Source organism: Somniosus microcephalus, chromosome 4 (genome assembly GCF_052327205.1).
Source record: "Somniosus microcephalus isolate GS21.2 chromosome 4, FLI_Smic_1.0, whole genome shotgun sequence".
NCBI classification, from domain to species: Eukaryota; Metazoa; Chordata; class Chondrichthyes; order Squaliformes; family Somniosidae; genus Somniosus; species Somniosus microcephalus.
Window position 1 is genome coordinate 310,758,288 of NC_140990.1, and position 19,394 is coordinate 310,777,681.

General features: G+C 48.5%; 1 protein-coding gene across 1 annotated transcript in view; it reads left to right on the top strand.

Moving 5' to 3' along the window:
* The window catches only part of LOC147120592 (protein mono-ADP-ribosyltransferase PARP14-like), a 213,375-nt gene that overhangs the window by 24,487 nt on the left and 169,494 nt on the right, over nt 1–19,394 (top strand). Inside the window, exon 2 of the mRNA XM_085986722.1 lies at nt 17,157–17,365. Within this exon, the coding sequence (XP_085842848.1) occupies nt 17,157–17,365 (209 nt within the window). The remainder of the gene's footprint in view (nt 1–17,156; nt 17,366–19,394) is intronic.

The window sequence follows — 19,394 nt, forward strand, 5'->3', positions numbered from 1 at the left end:
GTAGTTCTCTTAAAGGTGGACGGTTACATACAATAGTTCTCTTAAAGGTAGACGGGTACATACACTACAGCCTTCACAGCCATCAATGCTGATAATGAGGATCTGCACAATGATGCAACCTCCCCTTTAAGAGCTGGAAGGGGCCAGTGTGAAGGATCATTCCCGATTGCCTAGCACCTGAAATTCTTTATCGCCCTGCTGGTAGCGCCCCTGTAGTGCCCTACTTAGGCCATTAGTGCTTGATGTAGCGTTCCAGCTCCTTCCAGGAGCGCTAACACCCAATTTAGGGGAAGCTCAGACTCATTAGCACCTGGCGCTAACTTTTCACAATTTCAAAAATTAGCGCCCCAAATGGGCCGAAACCGAATTTCTCCCCCTTGCTCTTGTTTAATTTGTTCCCTCTAGCTAGAGTTTAGAAGAATGAGAGGGGATCTCATTGAAACGTATAAAATTCTGACAGGGTTAGACCGACTGGATGCAGGGAGGATGTTTCCCCTGGCTGGGGGGGTCTAGAAGGAGGGGTCACAGTCTCAGGATACAGGGTAGGACATTTAGGACTGCGATGAGAAATTTCTTCACTCAGAGGGTGGTGAACCTGTGGAATTCTCTACCACAGAAGGCTGTTGTGGCGGCCAAGTCACTGAATATATTTAAGAAGGAGATAGATAGATTTCTAGACACAAAAGGCATCAAGGGGTATGGGGAGAGAGCGGGAATATGGTATTGAGATAGAGGATCAGCCATGATCATATTGAATGGCGGAGCAGGCTCGAATGGCCGACTCCTGCTCCTATTTTTCTATGTTTCGATGTTTCTAGCTCATCCCCCTTTACATGCTACAGAAAGAGGCCCAGGCACTGGAAAGGGTACAGAGCTCAGTCTTGCTGCTATCTCTGAACCTATCTCAATGCCTATGTCTCATTTTTTAGTAGGGTGCTCAGATCTGACCACAGAAAACTCCAAATATGGTCTGAGCAGTTCATTGTCACGCTTTAGCATAACCGCTGTAGATTTGTACTCCACTTTCTGGCTATAGGGGTTGACTTTGTGTTGGGAGTCATGCCTGCTGGAAGTGCATATTGGAAATCCAGGTGCTGCTCTTCACGATTTCTGACCATTTAAAATAATGATCAGAAAATCCTGTGCAGTGTGTACTTTCAGCAGAGGAGGCTCCCTCTTGGGAGCACAAAGTTGGAAAGTTATCCCTTTTATATCCCAGCATTCTGATAGCTTTTTTATTTATTTGCCGCATTGTGCAGACCTCAAAAGTGATGAGTCCACTATCAATCCCAGGCTGCTTTCTCAGTCTGTTTGTGCTAATTCAGTTGCATTCATTATATATGCAAGACACCTTTTTTATCCAGTATGCACTACTTTTCATTACACAGTGCTAAATTTTATTTGTAGTTTTTCTGCCCAGTTGCACAATTGATCTAAATCATTTTGCAGATCTTTCACTACTTCTCTGCAGCATATCCTAATTTAGGTTTGTCAGCAAAACTGACATTTTGGAGTAGGTTTTAATTTTCACTGCTGGGCGGAAAACAGCCGGTAGTGGACTGGCCGCCCGTTATACACCGTGCCCGATTTTCCTTTCCATTGACTCCAATTCAGGTATCGGCGGTGAAACTTAAAATCTACCTCTTGGTTTCAACATCCAAGTCATTGGCTCAGTGTGGTAGCACCCTCACCTCTTAGTCAGGAGGTTCTGGGTTCAAGTCCCACTCAAGAGATTTGAGCATAAAAATCTAGGCTGACACTCCAGTGCAGTGCTGAGGGAGTGCTGCACTGTCAGAGGTGCCGTCTTGCAGATGAGACGTTAAACTGAGTCCCTGATTATTCTCTCAGATGTAAACACTATTTCGAAGAAGAGCAGGGAATTATCTGTGGTGTCCTGGGCCAATATTTATCCCTCAATCAACATCCCAAAAAACAGATTATCTGGTCATTATCACATTGCTGTTTGTTGTGTGCAAATTGGTTGCCGTGTTTCCTACATTACAAAAGTGACTACACTTCAAAACAGAACTTCATTGGCTGTAAAGCACTTTGGGTCGCCCGGCACTTGTGAAAAGCACTATAGAAATGCAAATCTTTCTATTTTCAAGACACTTTTACCCAGATATTCCGAGCGCAGGCCTTCCGCAAGCGGAGGACTGCGATCTGGAAAAATCTGCGCCAAGACTGGAGGGCTCCCGGGAGGCGCACAATTCCGCTGCTGGGCCTCTCCAATCTCCAAGTGTGTGGGGCCCATGTATCCCAGAGGTGCAGGTAGTTTGCAGCGTCCTGGGATCACGTGGGCCATGGGGAGCCAATCAAAGAAGGAAATCTTCCTTCATACATTTGACAGGAAAACCACATATGGAGACCACCCCCAAAACATAGTAAAATTTAAATACATTTTTTTTTAAATCACATTTTTAAAATGACTTGAAAGTCCAATAAATTAACTATTTTAAACAAAACTTTAAATTTTTGAAAAAAATTAAGTTTTTTACGGGGCTAAAAATAAACGTACCTTTTTTTAAAGTAATTTTAAATGATAAATCAGTGGTAATTTTTTTTTCACTTTTTTTAACTCTTATCCTGATAAAAGTAAAAAAAAAAAATGTTTTCCACTGATTTATCATTTAAAATTACTTTTAAAAATTTAATTACTAGGCGCAAGAATTGTAAGTGTTTTCTGCGGGTGGAGGGTCTCCAAAAAGCGGAACTATCCGCCCGCAGAGGCCCTGCTCCAGGGCAGCTGGAGGATCTGTCAAGAGCTTTCTTGACAGATCGAAAATGCCGGTTTCCAGCGCATGCGCAGTGCATGCCTAAAACCGGCATTTCCGATGTCCCTACGGGTGGGTACACAGCCCGTACACACCCGTAGGGATCAGAATATCCGGCCCTTTATTATGTTTACATCCAAAGAAGTGCCCAGTGTTGAATTTGGTTATCATCATTGAGTTACTGATCATATCTAATGCTGTGAAGCAGTGAGCAGTGTGACAATGCTGTCGTGCTGCAGTGAGGGCAAAATGCTGTTTCAGGAGCAGAACGTAGCTGAAAATGTACAATGCCACTGATGTCTTCAAACTTATTTTTACATTTAACAGTTTTACTGGTACAAAGGTTAGAACCAGGGGGGGAAATGTTTATAATTTTGCAAAATTCCCCCCAGTAAATACCCAGAGTTGAATCATACCTTTATTACTTAAACAAACAACATTTTAAGCACTGTGTTCCAAAGGTATCTGATCATCTCTATTTATATTTTACAATCCCTTCATGACCAAATACATATTCAGCTCTTTTAAATGGCACAGTTGTAAATATAGATGCAAGTTGTTGCTGATAATCTGTTCCACAATCCATTACTGTTTTGATAGAGTAAATAAGCAGAAACTGTTTCTACTGGCGGGCGGGTCAATAACCAGAGGACACAGAGTTAAGATAATTGACAAAAAACTCAAGGGGAAATGAGGAGAATATTTTAAACGCAGTGAGTTGTTACAATCTGGAATGTACGACTTGAAAAATGGTGGAAGCAGATTGAATAGTAACTTTCCAAAGGGAAAAACAGATTCTTCTAATCGCTTTCCACCTTGAGGCTTGTTAATTTTGTACTTAGGGTAAATTTTTCCGATTGTGCATTCCTGGTGCGGAGCCTTACCTGCAGGGAGCCCAGATTGTCAAATTGCAGGTGTGCAGCACATTTTGGGTGAGACTCCATGGGGGAGCGTACAATTGGAAATTTAACTCACTTGTGTCCTGCAGCTTGTGCTGAATGTCCTCCTTACATCAATATTATCCACTGCTTCTCAGCATTTTAAAGACCCGTATGATATGCTCTCTCAATCTGATTTAAATTCTTGCACCAACTGATTATTTGGGGAATTGAATATTTTTGGTTTATGTTGAAGTTTTTTATGTTGAAATAGGTACGAGAGATTCAGTTTAAGTTTTCACTCTTATGCTCTTGTTACACTAGTATCTAGTGGCCATGTAAGTGTGACATGGACATTTGCAGAATGCAGCTGCTCCGTCCAGAGCATCTCTTTTGCCGCCACCAAATCCCAGCCCAGATGATGGTCTGGCATCGGCAAAGCATATCTGGAGCTAATACATACCCTGTAAATTGATGCACATCGTGATGTGTAGGAGCCCTAATTCCACCTACCTAATAGTACAACTCCTTCAGGTCAGTGGGTGTGGCAGGAGGTAGATGCTTATTTCTTTGAATATTTATTCGAGGGATGTAGACAGAACTGGCACACAGGTAAGAATGGCGGGCTCCCTTCCCTGAAGGACATTACTGAACCCGTTGCTAGCCCACAAATGACCAGATGTGTTGAATTCATGGTGGGATTATGAGCCCCTGACCTCTGGGTTGCTCGTTCGGTACCATAACCATTAGGCGACCATACCCGTAATCTGATTTCTTGTTTGGCTAAACTAGTTCCAGAGAATGTGGTTAAACTGTGGCTCCTCTGCAACTTGAAGCATCATTACTTACATAAATATGTACTTGACACATGGAACAGCACATATATGACACATGCTGTAGTATGAACTTGACACATGACATGGAACACAGAGACGTGTGCATGTGTAGCGCTGCTTTATTTTGGAGGAAGCTGGAGCACAGTGTGTATAATGTGGTAAACCACTGTTGTTGTTGTTGTTGTTACACACTGTTGTACCTATGCATGCCTCAACATGTCTCGGCTGGCTCCACCCACACAGGCCCAGGTATAAAGGTGATTGACCTGCAGCCCCCTGCCTTCTTGGAACCCAGTCAACCACGAGAGGCATGCTCTGTTCTTTGCTAATAAAAGCCTTTAGTTACTCTCTTAACTCTCAGTCTTTTATGAGTAATTGATAGCGCATCAATTTTATTAGCAAAAACAAAATGTCGACATTTGCTGAACAGCAGGCTGCTGCACCAAACGCTGAACAGCAGCCTGCTGCACCAAACGCTGAACAGCAGGCTGCTGCACCAAACGCTGAGCAACAGGAGCTGCTGCGAGCCCTCAGACCAACATGCCTGGACCTAGACCCCCAAGAAGCGGGTTCGGCTACCAAATTCGCGCATTGGCTGCGTTGCTTCGAGGCCTACCTGCAAGCCTCAACTGTGACCCTGGACGAAAACAAGTTGGAAATCCTGGCCTCAAAGGTGAGCCACCAAGTTTATACAATAATCCAGGATGCGACAACCTACACGGCGGCTATCGGTCTGCTAAAAGGGCAATACGCACGCCCGGTAAATACGGTCTATGCCCGGCCCCTCTTAAGATCCCGCAGACAGCAGCCCGGGGAATCGGTGGAGGTCTTCCTACGGGCACTACGGATACTCGGCCGAGACTGCGATTGCAAAGAAGCATCAGCCGCAGCACACACGGAGGGACTGATCCGAGATGCTTTCGTTGCAGGTCTAAGGTCCGACTATTCCCGGCAGAGACTGTTGGAAAAGGGAGAAATGGACCTGAGAAAGGCAGTGTCCCTCGCGCTCTCGCTCGACGCGGCCCACAGGAATATGGACGCCTTCTCCCCAAACCGCTCCGCAACGTGGACGCCACAACCTTGGGTCATGGGACCGCCACCTTCAACTGCTGCTGCGATGTCCAAGGCACAGAAATGTTATTTTTGTGGCCAGGCAAAACACCCCAGAGCACGCTGCCCGGCGAGAAACGCTACCTGCTCTGGCTGCGGGAAGAAAGGACACTATGTCAGCACCTGCAAAGGTAAAACCGCTAACGCCAGCAGCGCCGCGTGCGAACCGTGGGGGCAGCCATCTTGTCCGCCATCTTGGGCTCCCCCAGCCGCGTGGGGATCGGGACCATGGGCGCCGCCATTTTGTCCGCCATCTCGGACGTCTCCAACTTCAACCACGGGGGACCCGGACTCAACCACCGCCTCATCTGACGACCACATCGACTCGCTCGACCATACGCTGGCCTCCGTGACGCTGGACCAATCTCTCCCTCATCAACTGTCCAGGTCCATGATGGACATTAAGGTAAACGGCCGCGCCACTACCTGCCTTTTTGACAGCGGGAGCACGGAAAGCTTTATCCACCCCAACACGGTGCGCAGTTACTCTCTCCCGGTCCTGCCGACGCAACATCGGATCTCTTTGGCTTCCAAAGCCCAGTCAGCGGACGTCGGTGGCTACTGTGTAGTGACCCTTTCAGTAAGGGGCACAGAATACAAAAATTTTAAACTCCTGGTCCTGCCCCATCTTTGCGCTGCCGTTCTACTGGGGTTGGATTTTCAGTGCAACCTTAAGAGTGTCACATTAGCGTACGACGGACCCCTCCCCCCACTCACAGTCTGCAGCCAGCAGCTTTTAAATCGCCCGCCGCGCACCATTTGCAGCCTCTCCACCCTTAAAGTCCCCCCCCACCTCCTTGTTCGCTAACCTCACCCGCGACTGTAAGCCCATCGCTACCAAAAGCAGGCGTTACAGTGCCGGGGATAGGAGCTTCATTAAATCCGAGGTAGCAAGACTCCTGAAGGAAGGGATTATTGAAAGTAGCACCAGCCCATGGCGAGCACAAGTGGTGGTAGTGAAGACTGGCGAAAAACAGCGCCTAGTTATTGACTACAGCCAGACGATCAATCGCTACACCCAGCTAGATGCATACCCACTCCCCCGCATATCTGACATGGTCAATCAGATAGCACAATACCGGGTGTTCTCGACAATTGATCTGAAGTCGGCATACCACCAGCTCCCCATCAGGGCTGAGGACCGCCAGTACACAGCTTTTGAAGCTGACGGTCGTCTCTACCACTTCCTCAGAGTTCCCTTCGGTGTCACCAACGGGGTTTCAGTCTTCCAACGGGAGATGGACCGGATGGTCGACCAGAACGCGCTCCAGGCCACTTTCCCCTATCTAGAAAACGTCACCATCTACGGCCGCGACCAGCAGGACCATGATGTTAATCTAGAGAAATTCCTCCGTACGGCCCAGCGGCTGAACCTAACATACAACAAGGACAAATGTATGTTTTGTACCAAGCGCCTTGCCATTCTTGGCTGTGTAGTGGAGAACGGAGTCATCGGCCCCGACCCCGACAGGATGCGCCCCCTTATGGAGCTTCCCCTCCCCCACTGCCAAAAAGCACTGAAGAGATGCCTAGGGTTTTTCTCGTACTATGCTCAGTGGGTGCCGAACTATGCGGACAAAGCCAGACCCCTCATCAAGTCCACCTCCTTCCCCCTGACAGCAGAGGCCTGTGCAGCCTTCACTCTCATAAAAGGAGATATTGCGAAGGCCACAATGCACGCAGTGGATGAGTCCATCCCTTTCCAAGTGGAGAGCGACGCATCCGACTTTGCCCTAGCTGCAACCCTTAACCAGGCGGGGAGACCCGTGGCCTTTTTCTCAAGGACCCTCCAGGGCCCCGAGATTCGACACTCCTCTGTCGAAAAGGAGGCCCAGGCCATTGTGGAAGCTGTGCGACATTGGAGGCATTACCTGGCCGGAAAACGATTTACCCTGCTCACTGACCAGCGTTCAGTAGCTTTTATGTTTAATAATAAGCAGAGGGGCAAAATCAAGAACGACAAGATCTTGAGGTGGAGAATCGAACTCTCCACCTACAATTACGATATCTTGTACCGGCCCGGGAAACTCAATGAGCCCCCAGATGCCCTATCACGTGGTACATGCACCAACGCGCAGGTCGATAGACTGAAGACCCTCCACAATGACCTCTGCCACCCGGGGGTCACCAGGTTCTTTCACTTCATCAAATCCCGTAACCTGCCCTACTCCATCGAGGAGGTCAGGACCATGACCAGGAACTGCCAAATCTGTGCCGAGTGCAAACCGCATTTTTATAGGCCAGACAGAGCAAGCCTGATCAAAGCCACGCGCCCCTTTGAATGGCTGAGCGTCGATTTTAAAGGGCCCCTCCCCTCCTCCGACCGCAATGTGTACTTCCTCAACATAATTGATGAGTACTCCCGTTTCCCGTTTGCCATCCCTTGCTCAGACATGACCAGTACCACGGTCATTAAATGTCTGAATGACCTCTTCGCCTTGTTCGGTTTCCCTAGTTATATTCATAGCGACAGGGGCTCATCCTTTATGAGCGACGAACTCCGGCAGTACCTGCTCTCGAGAGGTATCGCTACAAGCAGGACCACCAGCTACAACCCCCGGGGGAATGGCCAGGTGGAAAGGGAGAATGCGACGGTCTGGAAGGCAGTCCTTTTAAACTTGAAATCTAAGGGCCTTCCGACCTCTCGCTGGCAGGAAGTCCTCCCTGCGGCGCTCCATTCCATTCGGTCACTGCTCTGTACAGCCACCAATGCTACCCCTCACGAGAGAATGTTCTCCTTCCCCAGGAAGTCCACATCGGGGATCTCGTTACCGACATGGCTGACTTCTCCAGGACCCGTCCTACTGCGGAAGCACGTGAGGTCCCATAAGATGGACCCCCTGGTCGAGAGGGCGAGCCTCCTCCATGCCAACCCTCAGTATGCTTACGTGGTGTACCCGGACGGGCGGGCGGACACAGTCTCCATACGAGACCTCGCACCTTCGGGTGCTCCCGAAACACCCCCCTCGCCATCCACCACTACCCACGCCTACCCCCAGTACGCTTACGTAGCGTACCCGGATGGGTGGGAGGACACATCCCCCACACGAGATCTCGCACCTTTAGGTGCCCCTGAAACACTACCATTGCCATCCACCACTACCCACAACCCAACCCCGCTAGACGGCATGCTGCAGCCCCAGGACCCGTCATTGACCACCCAACCACCCAATGAGACGCCAGACACAACATTGGATGCTGCACCATCACCGCCGCCACCACGACGATCAAGGCGGCATACAAGGCCACCTGATAGACTTACTTACACGAACCTTTAGTACACTTCACCCCGCCGGACTCAATTTTAAACAAGGGGTGAATGTGTTCAACCACTGTTGTTGTTGTTGTTGTTGTTGTTACACACTGTTGTACCTATGCATGCCTCAACATGTCTCGGCTGGCTCCACCCACACAGGCCCAGGTATAAAGGTGATTGACCTGCAGCCCCCTGCCTTCTTGGAACCCAGTAACCACGAGAGGCATGCTCTGTTCCTTGCTAATAAAAGCCTTTAGTTACTCTCTTAACTCAGTCTTTTATGAGTAATTGATAGCGCATCATAGAACAACATATTTTAGGCAGCATTGTTCAATGTACAAGGCTCATGCTGAGAAGTTAAAGATTAAAAAGGCATTGAAATTACCCTTTTCTTCAATTATCTTTTAAATATATCTGTTCTCAGGATGTGGGAGCCATTACAATGCCGCATTTCATTACACATCCCTACTTGCTCTGAGAAAGTAGTAGTGGGCCTTCTCCATAAATTGTGGCAGTACTTCTGTTGCTGGTGCTCCCACAATTTTTTCGGCAGGGCATTTGAGGATCTTGACCCAAGTCAGACTGGTGCGTGACTTGGAAGGAAACTTGGAGGTGATGGTGATCCCATGATCTTGCTGCTCTTGTAGAGGTTGAAAGGCTGGGAGGTGCTACTGAAGCAAGTTTGGCGAGTTGCTGCAGTACATGCTGTTGATGTACAGATGTACAGAATCAGGTGCATCCGGTTGACGTACAGCTATACAGGATGCAGTACATCCTGTTGCAACCACAGTACACTGGTGCTGGAGGGAGTAGATATTGGGCCAGATTTTGATCTGAATGCTGAATGAACAGTGCAGTTACCAATTGACTTTTGCACAGCAGTTCCTGTCAGGCAACCATCCAAGTGCACCACCCTCTACAGGTCATCCAACACCTGTGTGAACAGGGCAAGCTACTGTCAGAGTGAAGAATCAGTGAGGGAGGGTCAGTTGGAATATTTAATTCAATGTCAAATCATGTACAGAAAGCAAAATAAAGAGTGGGAAAGAAAGATGGCAATAGATTGGGAAAAGGGGAAGTGCAACGAGACCTGGGTGTCCTTGTGCACCAGTCACTGAAGATAAGCATGCAGGTGCAGCAGGTGGTTAAGAAGGCAAATGGTATGTTGGCCTTCATAGCGAGAGGATTCAAGTACAGGAGCAAAGGTGTCTTGCTGCAGTTGTACAGGGCCTTGGTGAGACCACACCTTGTGTGCAGTTTTGGTTGCCTTATCTGAGGAAGGATGTTCTTGCCATGGAGGGAGTGCAGCGAAGATTCACCAGACTGATACCTGGGATGGCAGGAATGACGTATGAAGAGAGATTGGGTCGATTAGGCTTATATTTGCTAGAGTTTAGAAGAATGAGAGGGGATCTCATTGAAACTTATAAAATTCTAACAGGACTAGACAGACTAGATGCAGGAAGGATGTTCCCGAAGGTGGGGGAGTCCAGAACCATGGGTCACAGTCTAAGGATAAGGGGTAAGCCATTTAGGACAGAGATGAGGAGGAATTTCTTCACCCAGAGAGTGGTGAACCTGTGGAATTCTCTACCACAGAAGGCAGCTGAGGCCAACTTATTAAATATATTCAAGAAGGAGTTAGATATATTTCTTAAGGCTAAAGGGATCAAGGGATATGGGGAGAAAGCAGAGACAGGGTACTGAATTTGGATGATCTGCCATGATCTCATTAAATGACGGAAGAGGCTCGAGGGGCCGAATGGACTACTCCTGCTCCTACCTTCTATGTTTCTATGGGATTAAGAGAGAGACAAAAGAGACAGACAGAAAAGTAAAAAAATGAATTACATTATTTTAAAAATATCCTGCAATAATTAAGAGAAGGATTGAGACTCCACACTTGTAAAAGTTATTTTTCAGTACCAGAAACTTTGTTTGGCAGTAATTAAGACTTACCACATGGTTAAAATTGTACTTAAACTGGAACGGATAAGCCTTAAGTTTTTTCGGCACGTACTTATGAGGTAAGTACAGCAACTTCAAGCTGTTCAATGTATATGATGGTGAGTCAGACGGTGATGTACCGTTTTTGGGAAGTTTTTGGAGGAGCAGGACATCTCGGACAGCAACTTCCGGATTCCTGTGTTTAACTGCGCATGTGCGGTTGCCAAATTTTGCTGTCCGATCTGCACATAAATAACGGTGAGCGCTGTCAGATTCTGTTATTTTTACAGAAAAATCTGGCCCAATGTGTCCAGTGGCAGGATGCCAATTTGTCAGACTGCTCTGTCCTGGATGGTGTTGAGCTTCTTGAATGTTGTTGCAGCTGCACCATCCAGGGGCGTGGTGAGCATTCTATCATATTCCTAACTTGAGCCTTTAGATGGTGGAGAGGCTTTGAGGAGTCAAGAGGTGACATACTCATTGCAGAGTTCCCTACCTCTATCCTGGTCTTGTAGATATGGTTCAGTTAAACTTTTGGCCACTGGTGATGTCAAGGATGTTGACGGTGGAGGAATTGGTGATGATGTTGCTGTTGAGGTTTAAGGAAATAGGGTTGGGCAGTTTCTTGTTTGAGATGACCATTACCTGACATTTATGAAAAATGAATATTACCTCCACTTGCTACCCCAAGCCTGGATTGAAGGGATAATTACTAGTCCTAGCCCCTTTAGGGCTACCCCAGATCAGACGTATTCCTCAGACGTTCACTTTCAACTAAAGTTTGAGGTAGCCAAATCCTAAAGATGCTTAATTGGGTCTAAAGGTCTGGACCATCTCTCCCTAAAGGAAAGGAACAACCTGAAAATGTTACTGTACTCCAGATAGCACTTTTAATAAGTTTAGCTACACTGTAATGTTCTGGATGTTATGAGGGTCCGGAAAACTCCCCCAGAATTCTGCAACTCTTCACCAAAGCGTGTACAGAGATTGAGTTTGCGAGTTTGATACAGAAGTATTATGTGAGACAATTCTAAAAATATACAGATTTATTAAAGAACCGACATATAATTTACAGTTGGTGAGTCAATTGCAACATTAACAGTTCCAAAAAGAGAAAGCTTTACAATCTTATTATCAGAGACCCTTACTCTCAAATCTTAACTTTGCTACAGTTTTACAGTTCTTAGTTTTCTCCAGGATATCCACCAAAATCAAATACAGTACCTTTGATTCCCGAGGTACAAAGTGTTGGAGACTTACAGAGCCGCCTCTGAAGCCGAGAATTGCTTTGCCCCTTTAAAGCGAGTCTACTATCCCATTTGAGAGTTCAGTATTTATACCCTTTTCCAGTGGTATTTCCTTTAAGGTTTTCTGCTGACCCCTGCAATTCTTACAGTCACCTCAGCTGGTAGCACTACAGAATTATGGGGGAGAAATTCAGTTGTTAGTGCCACCCGTTAGCGCCTTAAGAAGGCGATAAGTGGGACGAAAGGCAGCTAGCGCCCGGGCGCGGCGAGACCTGCGCCTCTCGCAAAATTGAGCGGAGATTTAGCGGCGGCGCTAAACCGTAATGCCCGCTCAGCTGCGCGCGCAGATCCTGACGTCATTTCATGGTTCAATGCCCTTGGGGCGCCCCGAACCGGAACTTCAGTGGCGCCCCCCTCCTTTCCGCCTGGCGCTCCCAGCGACTGGTTGACTGGAACGGTTCCCAGTCACTGTGGGGCTGGGGGGGGCGCTATTTAAAGGGGGCTCTTCCTGGCTTCTTTGTGGTAGCCATTTTTGGACCAGTCCTGTGTGAGAGAGAGAGAGATTTGCAGAGAGACAAAGGGAGAGAGCTTTCTGCATTGAGTCAGCACTCGCAGAGGTACTTCTGGCTTCAGCCCAGAACTTTGTAGTTGGTTTGCTTTTTGACTGGCATGACCTTGAGTGGCCACATACTATGGGGGCTACAATGGGTGGAAACGTTGGGTTTCTCCATTGCATTGAGAGGGCTCAGAGACACCGAGAGTGAGTGCCAATCCTGGCCAGACGGAGGAGGGCCAACAGGCATCGGCACAGGAGGCCTTACCCTCCCAGGGTATTCCGCCAACAGTTTTCATACCTCAACATGTCTGAGGAGCAGTGTTTTCGGAGGCTTCAATTCAGCAGGGCTCTGCCACCTGCTTCAGCCAGATCTGCAGCCTCAACTGAGGAGCAGGACGTCTCTGTCGGTGGCAGTGAAGGTGACAGTGGCTCTCAACTTCTATGCCACCGGCTCCTTCCAATCCGCTACTGGGGACATTGCCAATGCCTCCTAGTTCGTGGTGCATTACTGCATCCGCCAAGTAATGAATGCCCTCTTTAAAAGGAGATGTCATTACATTTCCTTCCCCATGACCCTGGACAAGCAGCAAAAGCGCGCAATGGGATTTGCAAGAGAAGCGGGCTTCCCCATGGTCCAGGGCACCATTGACTGCACGCATGTGGCTTTGCGGGCGCCGCAAGAAAATGCCAAGGATTACCGCAACCGGAAGGGGTTCCATTCGTTGAACGTTCAGTTGGTCTGTGACCACAGACAGCTGATACTAGCTGTCAATGCCCGCTTTCCAGGCAGCAGCCACGACGCCTTCATCCTGAGCCAGACTTCTGTGGCAGACCTTTTCGAAGCCCCGGCTCACCCAGGAGGCTGGCTTCTCGGGGACAAGGGCAATCCTCTGTGCACCTGGCTGATGACCCCGCTCCGTGCGCCCAGCACCCCTGCTGAAGAACGATACAATGAGAACCATCAAGCGACCAGGAACATCATTGAGCACACAATCGGCGTGCTAAAGCAATGCTTCTGCTGTCTGGACCATTCCGGAGGAGCCCTTCAGTACTCACCTGAGCGAGTCTCCCATTTCATTGTAGTGTGCTGCATGCTGCATAACCTGGCAATCCTCAGGACTCAGCCACTGCCACCAGACATTGGAGCACCAGCAGAGGAGGAGGAGGAGGAGGAGGAGGAGGAGGAGCACCAAGACGGCAGGGAGGCCCAAAGTGCAAGGGCCATCCGTCAGCAGCTTATTGCAAGTCGGTTCTAGGCCCCCTCTGAGGGACTGGCTTGTGCCATTGAAAGAACATGAATGGAACCGTTCCGCAACCCCTGAGCCAGTCAAGGCAACAAATAGTTCAAAGAGCAAACATGCACAATCTGAATAAAGACACTTCTTTATTTAACAAACTGTGTGCCCTTCCCGCATGACAAAGTAATAGAGAGAAACCCCCAAAAAAGCAGTCAGACACATAACTGGCTCTCACAACCTGTAGACAATGAACAAAACAGTAAACAAAAAAGGACCACGATCCTCGGCCTTCAGTAAAAAAATTAACAGCATTTTGCCACACCTCCTACTTTTTGCCCTTCGAGGGTGATCTGCTTCGCTTGCGAGATTGGCCCCTTCCCACCCTGCAGCTCCTCCGCAATGGGACCCCAGTGGCTGCAGCAAGGCTGGGGGAAGGCTGCTGAGTGTCAGAAACTGAGTCGGCAGATGCCCTTGAGGTACAGCCTGGACCAGCTCTGGGCCTGGAGGGCCCGGCTGCTGACTGCTCCAACTCTGCATGGGCGGCAGCAGTCTGTCCTACAGGTGGTGGCAGCTGCAGTGGAGAAGTGACAGTGCTGGTAGCAGGAATGCTGCCATCCTGACAGAGGACAGCCACTCCCTGGTCGGACGACACACTGGCACTCCCACGGGGCAGCTCTGCAGCATGCGGAGCAATCTGCTGAAGCACAGGCTGTTGGCCTGCTGCGGCGAGGGCCCCGGTGAATCCTGCCCGATCCAGCGAGGGTGGCAGCAGTCAGTGCTCATGTGGCCTCAATCTGCGTCTGCATCAGGCCAGACACTGACTGCATGGCACCACTAAGCACTTGCGTGGAAGCTGCCTGTGCTGCACCGAAGTCCTGCAGACTCCTTGCCTGTACTGCACCGAAGTCCTGCAGACTCCTTGCCTGTGCTGCACCGAAGTCCTGGACACTCCTTGCCAGTGACTCAATGGAATCTGGCATCCTTGCCACTGCAGCCATGAGCTCAGTTTGTCTCTGCTCCACCTGGGTGCCCATTTCAGCGAGGAGCCGCACCTCTTCTGCGCTCACTGTAGCAGGGCTGGAGACCAGACTCTCCCTCCGGGGGAAGGCCGCCGAGCTTCCCAACCCCCCCCCCCCCGCGTTGCTGCAGCCTGCTGGGCCCCGGACCTTCACCCTCCACTGACCCTTCCCCCCTGCCCCCCTCCAGGGAAGACGTGTCCCCATTATGGCCATGGGCTGCCTCGGCTGAGGGTGGCATTGATGGTCCGGCTTCCTCTTCCTCCTTGCCTTCAGAATCACTCACAGTGGCAGCTTGAGGGCCCGCCTCCTCACCTGGCGAATCAGCATCTGAAAGCAGGGAGGTACAAGAGTTGCTTTAGCGTGAGGACAGGGCAGCAGCGAGGGAGGCATGAGTGCTGGAATGCACTGTATTGGTTCGATAGTGGCAAAGGATGCTGGTGTGAGGCACAAGTGGAAGGAGAGAGGTCAAAAAAGTGATGACCTTACCATTGCTGTCCAGAACAGGGTCGGCATCTCCAGTGGCGATGGGGCCAATTAGCCGGCCTGCCATTATCCATTCCACTCGCTGCTCCAGTTCGCTGAGGTCTTTAAGTTCAGGCCGGCCTCCCCGGTCCGTTGTTGCTGCCTCCTGTTATGGGCCAGCTTGCCCTGCAAGAGAAAGGATGGGCTCTGAGTACAGTGTGAAGCCCTGATCTTGGCTGCACTGCCTCCCATGGTGGAATAGCCCTTACAGTGTGAAGCCCTGATCTTGGCTGCACTGCCTCCCATGGTGGAACAGCCCTTACAGTTTGAAGCCCTGATCTTGGCTGCACTGCCTCCCATGGTGGAACAGCCCTTACAGTGTGAAGCCCTGATCTTGGCTGCACTGCCTCCCCTGATCGAATAGCCCTTACAGTGTGAAGCCCTGATTTTGGCTGCACTGCCTCCCATGGTCGAATAGCCCTTACAGTGTGTAAAGTGCTGAATGTGCGTGTGAGTTTCAGGAAAGGCCCATAGTTGTTGGATGAGGGCTGGGCATTGTGGCTTTCAGGACCCTTTGGCCATAAAGTGAGGTGGACATGCAGGGATGAAGAGGATACTGAAAAGGATACTCACCCTGACGACCCGAGTGAGGTCGTTGAACTTCTTCCTGCATTGCATAGAGGTCCTAGGCACCATGCTACTGGAGGTCACTCTGTGAGCCACCTCCCTCCAAGCTTTTAGATATTAATTGGGCAGCAGCCTCCTGCCACTGTCCGGAAACAGGATAGATCACCTGCGCTCCACTGCGCCAACCAGAACCTGCAAGGCCCCCTCACTGAACCTCTGCGCTCGCTCCCTGGCCCTCTCCATGGTCCTAGGCGTTAGAATGTGGCAGCAGGTCTGTCCAGGCCGAGAATCAGGGCTCCAGTGTGCAGGGTGTGGCTGCAATTCAAGATCGACCCTCCCCTTTAAGAGCTGACCGGCGCCAGCGTGTCTGCGTGCAATCGCTAACTGGCCGCACCTGCGCTGCGCCCGCCCTCGGTGTTAGCGCCTCGCTTCTCCGGCTTAGCGCCTTAAGACAGTCTTGCAGCACCTGGTTTAGCGCTCCAAGCACCTCCTGGGGCGAAGCAGGTCAATTTAGCAGAAGGTGGCGATAATTTGCGCTGGGCACTAAATTTCGCGCCCGCTCGAGTATAACGCCCCAAACGTGGCGATACTGAATTTCTCCCCCTATGACTCTCGTCGAGGTGTTCTAAATTTATCATAAAAAATGGTGTAACAGCAGCTACATGTTACTTGATGTCATTTTTACAAAGGCAGATGTTTGTGCTTCTTTACAAAGTGTAAATTAGAACACCTTGTACAGGGTGAACTATTGTCTTGTTCCCAAAGGTTCAGACTGTCAGGAACCTTTAACTTTCTGTTTCAATAAGGTTATTGATTCAGTGTCAACAACTATCGTATCTCAATAGCCAGAATGCTATCACAGCTTTTTCATCGTTAGGTTTCTAGATTTCCAGACCCAGTTTTTCATGTTTTAATAAGGCCCAAATTCTTTCATAGAATGGTGTATTTTTCTGTGTAGGTTATATGGCTTATTCCTTCACAGGATACCGTCCAGGTCCTAATGTAGCCTGGCTGAAAATAGTGTAATCTTGGTAGGAAAATGATGAAAACAGATTTTAATGATTAAATATAATGAAAAGCTGATAAACTGCATCTTGGTGACTGTGACTGGAAGCAGTAAGCCAACTGTTAAAGGATAAAGGGAGGTTATTCTTATCAAATTCTGAATGAAAATGAAAATGATTGATGTTTATTCTGTGTCATCAGTGCAGAAAAATGTTGTGAAGAACGAGTTCCACACGGTGCAGCTGTTAGACCCGGAGCCAGTCCAGCTTCGGGTTACGCTCTTTCAGGAGGACAGCAGTAGAGGAAGTTCTGGGAAGTCCATTGGAGTGACAGCAGGCACCAACAGAGAGCCAGCAATAGAACAAAGTCAATTAGTGACCAGTTCACAAAAACAGAATGAACATGAACAGGTAAGTCACTTCTCATGTGAATAAGTACATAAAAACAAAAGAAATAGGAGCAGGAGTAGGCCATTCGGCCCCTCGAGCCTGCTCCGCCATTCAATAAGATCATGGCTGATCTTCTACCTCATCTCCACTTTCCTGCACTATTCCCATATCCCTGGATTCCCTTAATATTCTAAAATCTATTGATCTCTTTCTTGAATACACTCAACGACTGAGCCTCCACAGCCCTCTGGGGTAGAGAATTCCAAAGATTCACCATTTTCTGAGTGAAGAAATTTCTCCTCATCTCAGTCCTAAATGGCCAACCCCTTACTCTGAGACTGTGACCCCTGGTTCTAGACTCCCCAGCCAGGGGAAACATCCTCCCTGCATCTACCCTGTCAAGCCCTGTAAGAATTTTGTATGTTTCAATGGGATCACTTCTCATCCTTCTAAACTCCAGAGAATATAGGCCTAGTCTACTCAATCTCTCCCCATAGGACAATCCCCCCATCCCAGGAACTAGTCTGGTGAACCTTCGTTGCACTCCCTGTACAGGTGTGGTCTCATCAGGGCCCTATATAATTGCAGTAAGACATCTTCTTTACTCTTATACTCAAATCCTCTTGTAATAAAGGTCAACATACCATTTGCTTTCCTAATTGCTTGCTGTACCTGCATGTTAACTTTCAGTGATTTGTGTACAAGGACACCCAGGTCCCTCTGAACACCAACATTTCCCAATCTCTCACCATTTAAAAAATATTTTCCTACTAAAGTGGATAACTTCACATTTCTCCACATTATATTCCATTTGCCATGTTCTTGCCCATTCACTTAGCTTGTCTATATCCCCTTGAGGCCTCCTTGCATCCTCCTCACAACTTACATTCCCACCCAGCTTTGTATCATCAGCAAACTTGGATATATTACATTTGGTCCCCTCATCCAAATCATTGATGTAGATTGTGAACAGCTGAGGCTCAAGCACTGATCTTTGTACCTCACTTGGCACCCCACTAATTACAGCCTGCCAACCTGAAAATGACCAGTTTATTCCTACTCTCTGTTTTCTGTCCGTTAACCAATCCTTAGTCCATGCTAGTATATTACCCCCAATCCCATGAGCCCTAATTTTGTTTAATAACCTCTTGTGTGGCACCTTATCAAATGCCTTCTGAAAATCCAAATACACCACATCCACTGGTTCCCCCTTATCTATTCTGCTAGTTACAACCTCAAAAAACTCCCCTAGATTCGTCAAACATGATTTCCCTTTCATAAATCCGTGTTGACTCTGCCCAGTCCTATTATTATTTGCTAAGTGCCCTGTTACCACGCCCTTAATAATAGATTCTAGCATTTTCCCTACTACTGATGTCAGGCTAACTGGTCTGTAATTCCCTGTTTTCTCTCACCCTCCTTTCTTAAATAGCGGGGTTACATTTGCTACCTTCCAATCCATGGGAACTGTTCTAGAATCTATGGAATTTTGGAAAATGACAACCAATGCATCTACTATCTCTATAGCCACCTCTTTCAAAACCCTCGGATGTAGGCCATCAGGTCCAGGCGATTTATTGGCTTTCAGTCTCATTAATTTCTCAAGTACTATTTTTTTACTAATACTAATTTCTTTCAGTTCCTCATTCTTGTTAGACTCTTGGTTCTCCACTTTTTCCCGGGAGATTTTTGCGTCCTCGTTAGGCTGGATTTTATGAATGGAGGCGAGTTAAAAGCGGGACAGCTGCTTGTCGTGTCAATGTTCCACCTCCATCATTGCCTGACCAACTGGCTCAGCAGGCCAATTAGGGAGGAAGTCACTGACAGATCACGTCAACGTCAGACGTGCTATCTGCCAAGACTTCTTCAAAGAAGAAATGTCAGCATTTCCCAGCTCTGTGAAGCTGTCAAACACTGACATTCTCTTTAGTTTGATGAGCCCTTGTGTTCAGGACTCATCAAACCTTTCAAATTTGTAAATTTCACATGGCTGTAGGAACGGAGGTTCCAAAAGCCATTCTGTGAAATTGACAAGCAGGATGTCGGCTCT